Source organism: Rhinopithecus roxellana, chromosome 11 (genome assembly GCF_007565055.1).
Source record: "Rhinopithecus roxellana isolate Shanxi Qingling chromosome 11, ASM756505v1, whole genome shotgun sequence".
Lineage (NCBI taxonomy): Eukaryota > Metazoa > Chordata > Mammalia > Primates > Cercopithecidae > Rhinopithecus > Rhinopithecus roxellana.
Window position 1 is genome coordinate 111,742,449 of NC_044559.1, and position 14,309 is coordinate 111,756,757.

Sequence of the window (14,309 nt, forward strand, 5' to 3'; positions counted from 1 at the left end):
CATATACCAGTAGTTCATTCTTTTCTATTGCTGAACAGTATTCCATCGTATGGATATACCACTTATGTTTATCTGTTCACCAGTTGATGGACATGTGAGTTGTTTCCAGTTTGGGGCTATGATGAGCAAGGCTTCTGGGAACATTCACATAAACTTCAGATGGACATATGTTTTCGTTTCTCTTGGTTAGATTCCTAGGAGTGCACTTGTGAATAAACGTTTAAGCCTTTTTCTCCCCCAAGAACATAGACTATAGCATGAAAACACACTCATGTACTGCATAATGACATTTCACTCAATGAGGGACCACATATACAATGCTAGACGAGCGCAATGGCTCACACCTGTTATCCCAACACTTTGGGAGGCTGAGGTGGGAGTTTGGCTTGAGCCCAGGAGTTTGAGACCAGCCCTGGCAACAAAGCTAGACCCTATCTCTACAAAGAATAAAAAAATTAGCAGGGTGTGGTGTGCCTGTAGTCCCAACTACTTGGGTAGCTGAGATGGGAGGATTGCTTGAGCTACTTGGGAGGCTGAGATGGGAGGATTGCAAGGCTGCAGCGAGCCATGATCGTGCCATTGTACTCCACCCTGGGCGAAAGAGTGAGACCCCATCTCTAAAACAACAACCACAGCAACAAAAAAACCCAATGCTTGTCCCATAAGATTATAATATGGTATTTTTACTATACCTTTTCTGAGTTTAGATATACAAATACTTATCACTGTGTTATATTTGCCTACAGTATTCAGTACAGCAACATGCTATACAGGTTTGTAACCTAGAAGCAATAGGCTACCATGTAGCCTACATGTGTAGAAGCTGTACCACATAGGTTAATGTAAGTACACCATGATGTTCACACAACGAGGAACTTGCCTAACGGTTTGCCTAATTATGCATTTCTCAGACCCAATCACTGTCATTATTAAAGCATGCCTATAACAGGTTTTCGTGGTTATTGTAAGAAAGCCTAGCTTAGCAGCCTTCTCTAAACTCTTTAGCTAACTTACTTTGGGAAACAGTAGCCCAGCTATGTTCCAACAAATTTTTATGAGTGCCCTGAATGTTAGTTGAGGTAAAGTACTGAGTACCAGCCATTACATTTATATACTAGATTGCGCTTTAGTAATATTAACATAGCTACTTTTGTTTAAAATATATTATGAATTTTTAACCAGTCTTCTTTTGCTAAGTTGTGAAACTTTAAAATATTTTGTCTGTTTCATGTTACTATATTTATATAAGTTGAATGTGTTTTTAGTTTACTAAATAACGTTTTATTTACAAATGCAGTTAAAAGTATAGTTATTCAGCCTGAATATGTTAAACTTTTATAAATTCATTAACTAGTTATTGTAAATTTGATTACAGGTGTGTTCGAATCAAAATAAACGTTAGTCTGAGAATAGGAAATTTACTTTAGCACCTTTCCTAAATAAAGTGCAGTGTACCACAATTTTTGGCGTATATATTGTTTTTTCAAAGAAGAATGAGAACAATTAATTTAGACGTGTTTTCTGTTTATAATGTTTGTACAAGTAGTTTTTATTCAAAGTTTCAAAATGTTATCTAAATGGAAATTATGTTATTATTGTTTTAAACTAAAAATTTCAGCTTTGTAATACAGAAAATTCATAATTTAGGCACATGCTAGAATTATTTAAATATTTTCATAATATACAGATTTTTAATTTTAGTTACGTACTTACTATTTGATATTTCAAAAAATAGTAACATTTTAAATTTCCATGCATTTTTCTGCTGGTAACTTTAAAAAAATTTTAAATTTGTTTTCCATTATTTGTATTAGCCTAAATATGTTTCATGAATTGCAGATTATAGTATGAAACTCACTAATGAGTATGTAACCATTATTTTATGTTCATGATGTATATTGTAAGAAAATCAAGTGAAATAAACACACATTAGGCCATATGTTGGATGTGTGGAACTGATTAATGTTTTCATTTCCAAGAAAATTCCGTTATAATTCCCTGTGATTTTAGCATTAGTGATATTTTTTATCATAGAGATCTATTTCTTTATATCTTACAACACATACATTTGTACATTCTTAATCTGACTTTAACAAATGTTGAGAACAGTTTGTGTGAATCCCAAATACAGAGCATTTTAACAGTGTTATATGTTTAAATACAGAAAAGCCTAATAAAGTGATGTTTTAAATTTTATGTGTCAACACAGTATTTCTTCTTAAATAACTTATGAAAATAGTGTCTGTGTGTACTTTAAGAAATGTATTTTCAATGTTTCATCAGGAAAGCAGTGATTTATCTTTTAACAGCATATATTCTAAAAAGTGAACTATAATGGAAGCTATCTTTCCTTAAAATGGCCAGTCGTGTGAGCCATAATGTTCATTGATAGTAAAATCAATAGAGCATTGATTCGAAGCTTAATCCTTAGAGACTGTTATTTAGAGTGACAGACATAGCCTAGTAAATATCTAGTTCTGTTTAATGTGTTCAGTGCATGAGGTTTTGCTATCTTGAATGTGTGCACTAAATACAATTTATACGTAGGGTAGAAAATAGTAGCTATTAACAGACACATAGCACTTTCAGTTACGATGGTGATAAAATATTTGATAAGAGATTCTTAGCTATGAGTTCAGCTGTTTTCTCTTCTGCTATAGTTTAGTTATATCCAAAGCAAATTTAATACGTAAGAGTGCTATTAAGGAATTGTCTCCATTTTCTTAGATGTTCTTTATCAATAACTATACTTTTTTTCCTGAAATTATTTCATGGGAGAGGTTTGCTGAAAATAATGATTTTTATATTCACCTTTTTTCCCCCTCAAGAAATCTGAAGTAGAATATGGATTGAGAATAGATTCAGGACTTAAGATTGATTGGACTTCATTTGAATGTTGTAACCTTATGTTAGAGCACTTGAAACCTTTTTACCTATACATTTCTCATTTAAAATGAGCCGGTTTTTATAAGATTGATTTAAACATAAATTTTTGATAACATGAATGATAGTTTCTTATGAAGTCATATTATTATATATTGATGTTAATATTCAAGCATTTCGATAAATATTGAAAAAGAATAACACCAGATATTTCTGATCTAGCTACTGCCAAACCATACATTAATTTGTAGACTCTTGTATGTTACACAATTTGCTTTTTAAGAGTTTAGTACTAATTAATGTCCTTTCCTTTCAACATTGGTTATTCCAATTTGTTGATACTGTTATTAATAACCTAAGTTGATCACAAAGGTTTTCTAGATTTGCTAATAAAATATATTTTGCATTTATATCTGATGTTTTTCTGCTGAAAAAAGAAGTTGCCTGTAATAAATCCTCTGCTTTATTTTTTTAGCATATCTCCAAGGTATCAATTTAATAACTATCAAAGTAGCTACTGCAGTTGTTGCATTTAAATTGATTTACATGTCAAGACTGGCAGTTTAGCAGCTGCGCTATTATTCCTAGATCGGTCAATTTACTTGAGAAAAACCTACTACTGAGTTCTACTGACCTGCCTGACAATATAGGCCCTATTTCTATTCCTGTAATTAGGCCTGCAACTAACTCAGAATATTTTTAATTAAAATATTTTGGTCAATGTGTTGCACCAAATTAGGCCTTTCAGTGAAGATTTAATTCTGGAAATAGTGTGATTAGAATATTTAATGAGTTGTGTTCAATTAAGATTAACAGGTTGTGTGTGTTGAACACAGTGTGTGTGACCATTTTGAGTTTTACAATCATAAATGCTACTCCTTATTTTTAACCTCAAAGATATTTGTTCAATAGTTGTCTGACAAGTAAATTTAAATTCAGTTGAAAATTTATTTTAAAGTAACTTTTTTATCCTGATAGTACCAATAAAGCTGATTTGAAATGCATCAGCTTTTTAAAGGACTAGGAAAGCTTTTACTTGTTAATGTTGTTCTCTTCCAGCAAAAGCCAAAAATGAGGAAATCGCCACTTAAATGTTTACAAATAAACAGTTGAGAAATCCAACATAAACACTGGTTGTTTCCACATCTCTTTCTAATTTGGGAGTCTTTTATTTTCTAAAGGAATATAGCAATACAAAATTAAAAGGTACTCAATTTTATAGGCTTTTACCTCATTTAAAAGCTTTGATAAAATCGTGTGTATAAATATTTCAACATTGAGCCACCATAGTATAGGGGTAGAAATAAAAGCACTGACTAGAAAATTTATTCAGAATTTGATTCAATTAATATGTAATTCACGGTAACAAACAGCTCTTATCTTGATCTTTCTCCTGTTGAGATCCTTCTTTTTGTTGCTGACTTCAACGGTAGAGTCTTTACTGTAGACTAGTAGACAGGTAGACTACATGTAGCTCCTTTAGTTTAGATGTCACTCCAGGAGTCACATCTTTGGGTGCTGCAAAAATATGAGATCTAGTATCCACAGTATATTATTGGGCACTTTTTTGAAGAGTGTCAGTGACTACAGCTATCTACAGTGCTTTGAATTTACTAGATATTATAATGCTGGGAATGTACATAAACATTATCTATTTTGGATAAATTATTTTCTTTTTCCTCTTTGTAGTATAGGCACAAATAATTTTTTTGTTTTTATTTTAAACTCCCCATGAAAAACTGTTATATTTGTACTGTAGGTACGATGATATTCTGATCAATGGACTTCCAGATTGGCGACAGCCTGTATTCTACTACAGGCGGGTGAGAAAAATGAGCAATGCTGAGCTGGCATTACTCTTATTCATTATTCTCACAGTGGGTCATTATGCTGTAGTTTGGTCAATCTACCTGGAAAAACAACTGGTAAGTATTAGTAATAAATCAAATGAACTTAGCCTCCTTAATTTTATATGGAATTTCAGACATTTATTTTTCAACTGATGAAAATTTCTATTTCTCTGTGTATACTTCTTATTCTAATAGTTTTATACTCAATGTTTGACATATTTCTAAGTCAAGAAGAACACATGAAATAAGAAAATATTCTTCTTTTTAAAAAATGTGGCACTTAAGTTTGTTATAAAACTTTGTGAAAGCCCACATACCTAGCTGGGAATTAGAAGATAGAACCATGTTTTAATTATCACCTTCCAAATAGAAATTTTTTTTATGTAAGACTGACTTTAGATTTTTTTGTGTCATAGGCCTTTATATAATGAATGTTTACTTTTAAAATGTTTTAAGTAAATAAATAAAATTGGAAATGAATATAATATTCTAACTTCAAAGATCAACTGGTTAAAAAATTATTATACTTTTCTTGGTTTAATATGCTACTCTATAGTTTATTCTTTTGTGGGTTTTTATTTATATGTCCAAGATAATCAAACATATTTATCAGTATTCATGAATTAGCATCTGTTTACTCATTCCTTTTGAAGTGACATTATTAAAGTTGGATGAATGAGAAAAAGTGAGTTGAATGCTTTCTCTTCTTAGAAAACTTTGATTGCTATGGAGATGCACATGACTGACAGTGCTGAACTTCACGTGTGTTTAAGGCCTGGATACCATGGCAACAGTTATTGTGAAAGATTGATGATTTTACTTAATCATGTTGGACCCTACATACATTTGCATAAATGTTCCTCTATAATGTTTACCCTTCACAGAAGAGCCTAGATAACATTTGAAGTGTACATGTTAATGATAACCTGTAACCATAATTCTTTCCACATTAAGGATGAACTGCTAAGTAGAAAAAAGAGAGAAAAGAAAAAAAAGACTGGCAGCAAGAGTGTGGATGTATCAAAACTTAGTGCTTCAGAAAAAAATGAAAGGTGAGAGTATATAAAAATACTTCATAATTTGAAGCTGTTTTAAAATATATCTTTAATATGATTCAACTTCATATGTATATTTACATGTGTTCTCATTTATATCTGTGGTAGTCTTATAAAAGACTAATAAGGTGCCATTGTTTATGAGACAAATTCTAATCTTAAGCAAAATTTCTTCAGGTTTTTTTCCCCCGTATGAAATGTTAATATATATTTAAATAATCCCTCAAATTCTTCTAGTTTGAAATTTTTATACTGAACTTTAGAAACAAAGTACTATTAGATGGACTTATCACTTAGCTCAGGAGTGACCGTATGTAGAGAAGCGGTGATATGCAGTACACTCAGAAAGATACCACCATTTCTTCTATTGATTCATAGAAAGGAATAAAGGGTTTAAATAGTTCACACAGCAGGGCATGAACTGGGATCAATGAGGGATGGAGATCAGAGACTATTCTGCCTGTCTTCTATTCTGATGACATCAGTGAGTAATGCTTCAGTGAACTGCAAATGACATTAATTTTTATGTATTGGTTTGTTTATGCTACAGTCTTCATATCTGGTTGTCAGCACTTGGGAACACTCTGATGATGGTTAGTTTTTTTATAGCTGAAGTAATCATAAGGCTTAAGAATTCATTGTACAAAGTGATGAAAAGCCCAGGTTAGAAAGAGGGCTTTTGTTTATCTTTGTAACTTGATTAGGAACCTCCTTCCCCAAAATCTTAGCCTGGTTTCTCTTACATGCTATATATATTGCATTTGTTGTGACTACTATATTTCATGATAGCGTAAGTCAGTTATAAATATTTCAGTGAATAGTTTCTTCATTTTTTTTTGTTGAAGTAGTCATTCAAAAAAGAATTCATGATCTTTATAAAAATATTTTGTCTCCCAACTTTCTCTGTATATTCCTCATTTGTTGTGTGTTGTTCTTTTTTCTCCCTCCCTTTAGATTGCTGATGAAACCACAGTGGCATGATTTGCTTCCATGCAAACTGGGGATTTGGTTTTGCCTTACACTAAAAGCATTACCTCACCTAATCCAGGTAAAATGTACCTCTTTTATATAACATTAGATCCTTTATTTTTAATCATTCACGAAATAATTTATGCCCATGTTGGCTTTCTGAATGCCGATATGCAGTGGATGCTGTATAATGTTGATTGAGTAGGATTTTTGTAAGTTAAACCTAATTTAGACAATTCTAAGATTATTTAGATATCTGTTTCTGTAATTATCTTTTACAATGGTTTTAGATCACCTTAGAGTCCCAAGATACTAGAAAAAGAGAAAAATACTATCTTTAGTACAGAGATAAAAGCAATAAAAATTTAATCCACTGTTATCATTAAAAGCATAACCAGTAAAAAGGAACAGCATTCAAGTAGCTTGCCACCCATTATTTTAATAGCATTTAAGTACAGAGTGTTAAAAAAAAGAAAAGAAAAACCAACCTTTACATGAACATCTGTATAATTATGCCAAAATATATATTGCATTCCATTTTATTTGCAAATTTAAGAAGAGTGAGGACATTTTGTCTTTTATAGGTAATCAGTTTCTGTTTCTATTTAGTCTTGATTAAATAATAAAATGTGGATATATATCATATTTATGTCAGTTTCTTTTTTTTTTGAATTTAGTATATCAAAGCATATTTTATTAAATTACTGCTTTGTTAATTTTGGTTATTGCATCATTTTAGAAAATCCCCAACACGTAAATATTTGACAGTAAATAAAACACTTTTTGGTGTACAGATTCTGAGTTGAGATTGTAATTTTTGGAGAGAAATGTTTTATTTTAGAAAATAAGTGTTTATAATCTAGTGGACCAGATAATATTCTATTCAGTTCTGCCCACTTTGTAGTTATATATTAGAGCTATTTTTCCTGATTGTTTAAGGAAGCTGATGACTACAACTTCTGCATTTTCCTTTATTTTTCTCATAATGAAAATTTTATATTTAAAGGAGAAATGAACCAAAATACTAGTGTGCTTCTTTCTATCCTTTGAGAAATTACCAGTTTTTCCATAAGTTCATCTTAATAGTTATTGCTTATAGAATCTTATATTTTGTTTACAGTTAATAGAGAAAAAGTACAGTATTTTGGTAATTTGAAAGGCTTGTTTTTAAGTTGTTTAGCGTGTTATATTGTTTGCTTGAAAAAATACTCTGCAATGCTTGTATGCTGTCTGTAAGACTTAATGAGAGAGGAAAAGTCTTTATCACACTGGTATGTTTACGAGAAAATGAGACGGAAAAATAATTTTAGGGCAGATTTTCTTATTTTTTTAAGTCTGATAATTTTTTGCAAACTTTGGAATCTGTGCAACAGGCAAACCAGAATATAGATGAGTTTAAAAGTATATTCATGAGGCAGTATAAATGGAATATTACGTAAGATGTCAATATTAAAAACTTCTTTGTAATTTTAATCTAATTTGAGATAAAGTTTATTTGGTAAAATTAACGTATTTCTTGTTTAGCATGTAGGGTAATTTACCATACTAGAACCAACATATTATTATGGCTTAGATTTATAATTTACTTTAAAATACTTGCCTGTGATAGCTGTTAATTCATGTAACAGATTGATTGTTTTGCCTCATCATAAATTTGTAGAAAATATACAAAAATGAGGAATTTTACAGAAACTTTTTAGTTTCTTTAGAAACTCTGCTTTTTTTAACTGATCAGTTTAAATTTTAAAGTTTTTACTTACTTGATGGTACCTGCTGCCTTTCAGTTTTGAGATGCGAGGCATTAGGGTTTCAAGACCTTTTACATCTAATTTTTAAATTTTATTTTAATTATTTCTTCTTGATAAATAGATTTCAAGAAGAAAAGTAAGATGATTTTCCTTTTTAAAGCAAATATTTGATATTTTTATTCTGCTTTGGGGACCTTAGATTAGTGTTTCTAGTGGTCACTAACAAAATAATGTCATGCAGTAGACTCTTTCAAATACATATTATAATAGTGAATGTACTTTAGATTGATAAATATTGCTTATGAAATACATTAGCAAAACAATACTAATCAGTTGCTCTCAGGATTAGATTTTTGTCAGCTTTTTGTTTTGTAGTATGCTATGACCTACGTATTAATCTGAGATCTTCTTAAATAAGATATTTATGAAATTTAGTATGAGTCTTTTTCACCTGAAGTTATCTGGATTGGTAATTGGAACAGTGATCAAAAAAGAGCCCTCTTAAGACTCTAAGAATAAAAAATGATAGGTGCAACCTTAAAGTTTTAAAATGTGTACTTTATGCACCACTTTTGTGATATAGAACCATTGTTTTTTATTTTTATTTTATTTTATTTTTTGAGACAGAGTCTCACTCTGTCACCCAGGCTGGAGTGCGGTGGTGCGATCTCAACTCACTGCAACCTCTGCCTCCCAGGTTCAAGCAATTCTCCTGCCTCAGCCTCCCGAGAAGTTTAGACTACGGGTGCCCGCCACCATGCCCGGCTAATTTTTTGTCTTTTTAGTAGAGATGGGGTTTCACCATGTTAGCCAGGATGGTCTCGATCTCCTGACCACATGATCCGCCCGCCTCGGCCTCCCAAAGTGCTGGGATTACAGGCGTGAACCGCTGTGCCCGGCCATTGTTTTCTTTTTAAATAAGAGTCCACTGATTGAAGTTTCTTGTACTCTTCCTGGCATAAACTATGCCGATAATCTTGCTTTCTTTAAAGAAGAGTCAAACTAGTCTTTTGAAACAATGTAATTATATAATCTTTGTAGATATATATGATTTCCTCCAAGTCTTTCATAATTGGCTTTCTTACATCTAGTTAACATCATTTTAATTTAATTTAATTTTTATTTTCTAGAGACAGGAGCTTGCTATGTTGCTCAGCTGGCGTCATACTCACAGGCTCAAGTGATCCCCCCACCTCAGCTGTCCAAGTAGCTGGGACTACAGGCACGCACCTCCATGCTAGACTTTTGTTTGGGAGGTTGGGGGTACCCTAGGTGGGACATTGAAACAGCATTTTTAACAACTCTTATTTTGAGCTTGCCAAAGCATTCAACTTGGTTTTTCAGAGAAACAGTTCTTACTCCTTACTCATATCGCATCCTTTTTTACATAGTAATTAATTGAATCATGTAATTAGAATAACAAGGAGATTTAATAGTTAACACAAGCAGCTCTTGTAAGTATACAGTAAATTAGTTAAGCACATGTAAGTTAAGAGAGTTTTACTTTTGGTGTAAATTCCTTGCATTTTATGAAAAGTTAATTAAAACTGAGCTGCAAATATTTGATGTCTGTATATAGTTGTTGGTTAAGAAGCAGGGTCCAAGCTAAAAGTGGGAGATTCAGAGGCTTCCAGCAAGTGACCTTTACACTGACAGAATCTGAACCCAAATCTTGTCATAGCAACAGTTCTTCAGTCTAATTTCTTTCCTTCCCATTCATCCTCTAAATACCCATTCCTTTGCTGCACTTCACATACATAAGGTCGTTTGGTAGGATTGGGAAAAGTGGCATTTCTGGCTCACTTGTGTTCCCAGGTTTGCTTTTATTACTTAGCATCTAAGAGCCTTAAGAAAACTCCTATTGCCTGCTTAGTATACCTAAATTATTTTCTATTTCCTCCCAAACAAAATTACAAATGCAAATAATTATTTCTACATTTGATGTGTAAGGCGTCTTTTGGTCAGATGTTTAGAAAGACGATTCAGCCAGTTCATTAAACAGATATTAAATGTGTATCAGAACATGGCACTACTAGGGACTACAGAGATAAATATGCCTTCTCTAGGACCTTAATGTCAGGTAGCAGTTATAACACATGAGTTTAAATAACCATTCTACAATACAGTATATATGCTTCACATGTTTAGTATGATCAGTGACTTTTATAGATATTCAGAGAAGTAAGGTTGTCTCTATTTGGGATGACCAAGAAAAACTAAAAAGAGGAACCACTTGAACTGAGTGTTGAAAGATGAATAGACACTTAACAGTTAAGTGCCCACTTTGTATACTAGGTGGTATACAAAGATAATTTTGTAGATGCAGTACTTCCCATAAAATCATACTGTGTTAAGGCTAACACAGTATGATTTCCTGAGGAAAACATTATACAAGAGCCTTTTTTAAAAGAGGGTATCATGTAGCCCATTACTAGGTTCTCAGATTGTATTTCAGGTCTGTAGATTCTGACTATATCTATTTAGGAATTTATATTATAACAGGTAAGTCTGATATGACAAGTCTAAAAAGAATAGACAGAATAAAGTTAATTGATAAGACAGCAAAGTATTTCTTTGATTACACACACATCCGTGAAAGATATGTGTACATTGTTAGGAATGGTAGAAATAAAGTACATAAGGACTGTGAAACCAGCAGAAAATATATGAAGTGGTTCTGTGATTAGGCAAGATAGAGGTAAAAGTATCTCTTTGATAGTTCCCCTTGCTTTTTGAGAAGGTCCTTATAACCTCCAGAGTACTGGACTTTGTTGCTTTCCTTTGCTCTGAGAAGGATATTGGGAAAATTATAAGAATTGATAGAACAAAGTCAAAGAGTGAAAAGCTATTATACTTAGTGGATGTTAAATATTTGATAATATTAAATTAATATTAGACATTTCCCAAGTAGATCAGTATTCAAGGACAAGATATATGGATGTTGCCATATTTAGTCAAATGTATGCCCCATCTAATCTACATAGGCAGAAAAGGTAAAAGTCAACTGAGAAATTAAAGGAAATTAAAGGAAAAGAATACGGTGTTTGTAAATTGATGAGTGAATGGAAGGCTGGTGTGTGTGTTTAGAGAGATGAGAGAACACTGGAGAGGAGTAAAATGCATGACTACATACAAGGAAGCAGGGGGAGCTTGAGGAAGTATGTTGAGATAGCTAACAAAGCAAGTAGAGTGATCCCCAGAAGACATGGGTATGAATTAGTATATAACAAGGAACTTGGACTATATCAACAGAGGGCTTAAATCCTTTGAGGCAAGAATTTAATTGTAACATTTAAAGTATAGCTCCCGTGACACTTTGACATCTTACCAATCTGTTTCTGCTCTTACAGTGGGTTTGAAGGAAGTACACATTCTCTTGGAATCTGACAAAAACCAGTCTTCTTTGTTGGTTGTATTCAGCTTGTAACCCCAGGAAGTTTTTCTAACCTCCAAAATGCCCGTCTTGGGTATTTTTAAATTGATCATATGTTGTGTAACCTGGAAAATAGCGAGTAGTTGATGACATATAATCAGTGCTCTGTGCATAGTTTCAATTTAGCCGTTATAACTTAGTTTATTTTCGCAATTGTATCAGAACCTTATATATTTTGCCCATAATAATTTAGATTGCTCAGACCATCAGTTTCTCTCATAAAATCAGGAAGTGCCACATATCCCAAGTGATTACCAGTCTGAATCATAGACACAGTTCCCTGTATTTCCTAAGATCAAACAGGTCTTTAGCAGTCAGAACTTAATTTGCTTGAGAATTTGTTTGATTTTTCTAGGAATTCACCATTCAAGTTTCTCTCTGACCTATATATTACATTTCTCGGTAGCATAATTTATAAAATATAAAACTCATTTGGTTGTGCATTGCCTAAAGTTGTAAATTTGTCACCTTTTTAAGTCCCAGTCCCATCTTTTCTCATTACCAAGCAGATCTAACAAGAACACCATTCAAGTAAAAATTGTCATAGGAAGTTTCCAGCATGCATATCCCCACCCCCATCAGGATGTATAGGTTGCCTAGGAGCAGTGGCTGAGAAAATAGAGGAATCTTCTCTGTATAGCTCTGGCTTTTACCTAAAAAAAAAAAAAAAAAAAGTTGCCTGAGAGTAAAGGAGTGCTATACTTTATAAAACTATCTGTAAATGGAAGCATCCTCTCTCACAAGAAGCTACTTTTCCCATGTAGACTACAACTGTTGACAAGCCTGGAGGTCACCCTTCCTGACAATTAGGGCCCTTCCTTTCTAGCCCCTTTGCTTCTGCTTGCTGGGACTCTGTCAGAAACCAAACAAACAAAACATTCACAGCTAATTAGCAGGAAAAAAAGCTTCTAAAAGGCTATGAGGCTTTTGTTTCAAGCTGAGTCGCCTGCCCTTCTACTTAGAGTTAAACAGATTTTCCAAGGGATGAGGCAGCTTCCTTTTAATACTCTAAAACTTTTTAAAACTTTTCAGACACACACACACACAAACCTGACACAGGAAATACATAAACAAATGAAAAGAGATGGAGGAGTTCATCTGAATTTTTATAAGCTGAAACTCTACTGCTGCAGGACAAAGGGATACAGGAAAACTGGAACGACCTTACAACATAAGACAGAGATTCCTTACTTCCACCCTCTGAAAGTAAATCCTTGCATCTTACACAAGTACTCAGAGATCCAAAGACAGACTATAGAGTTTTGTAGATTATTGCTAGATGTAGAAAAGATAAAAAGCCGCAAAATGTTAGGTAGGATGTTAGCAACATATAGTCTCATCAATTCTATATTTTATAGATGAAAATACTTAAGACTCAGATTGGTGAAACAGTTTCCCCAAAGTGACACAACTAGTTAATGGTAGAAATGAAACTTAAAACAGATGAAAATAAATACTAAAATATAAGAAAAAAATATGTAAGAAATATAAAAACTAAAAAAGAATAAATTTCTCCCCAGGTAGATAACTAGAACTTTTTAGTATAAGCTGTCTAATCTTAAACTCCCTGTCAGAATGTTCAGGCTGATTATAATTACAAATTTTCCTCAACTTACCGGTTGCATCCTGATAAGCCCATCATAAGGAGAAAATACCGTAAGTTGCAAATACATTAAAAAACCCAACCTCCTGAACCTCATAGCTTAGCCTAGTCTACCTTAAACACGCTCAGAACACTTACATTTAGCCTACAGTTGTGTAAAATAATTTAAAACAAAACCTATTTTATTTTTAAAAAGTGCTGAGTATCCCATGTGATTTACTGAATACTGTACTGAAAGAAAATACAAACAGAATGATTGTATGGGCCCTGGAAGTATGGTTTCTAATGAATGTATGTCACTATCTCACCATCATAAAATGGAAAAATTGTTCTGTTAAACCATCGTTAAGTCAAGTTGGAAACGTCTGTATGACATAACTTGTAGAAGGATTCTTACATTGAGTTAGGGCTGAATAAATGGCTTCTACAGTCTCTTCTATCTCTTGGAACAAATGGAAAAAATAGTTTTTAGGCTTTGCATCTCCTTGAATATTACTGTCTCAGATCAGAGGAAGACAGTAGCTTCTGGTTTTCTGTTTTATTTTTATTACTTTTTGTGGATTTAGTCTTATTATAATTCTGTACAGAAATTTTGACTCATCAAAATATAAAATTTTAAAGTTTTTCTATATTTTTCATTGTAATTTTATTGCATATTATATGTAATTCTGCGATGATAGTATAAGTCGGTGGGAGAACAAAACAATATAGAGCATTTGATTTTGTGGGCAGATTTTCAGAAATGTACTTATGGTGTTTTCCTATATT

The 14,309-nt window shown here is 32.5% G+C and overlaps 1 protein-coding gene across 1 annotated transcript in view; it reads left to right on the plus strand.

The window, feature by feature from the left end:
* Positions 1-14,309, plus strand: part of DNAJC1 (DnaJ heat shock protein family (Hsp40) member C1) — a 240,652-nt gene that overhangs the window by 79,858 nt on the left and 146,485 nt on the right. Inside the window, exons 4-6 of the mRNA XM_010367572.2 lie at positions 4,643-4,808; positions 5,688-5,785; positions 6,743-6,836. Of these exons, the coding sequence (XP_010365874.2) occupies positions 4,643-4,808; positions 5,688-5,785; positions 6,743-6,836 (358 nt within the window). The remainder of the gene's footprint in view (positions 1-4,642; positions 4,809-5,687; positions 5,786-6,742; positions 6,837-14,309) is intronic.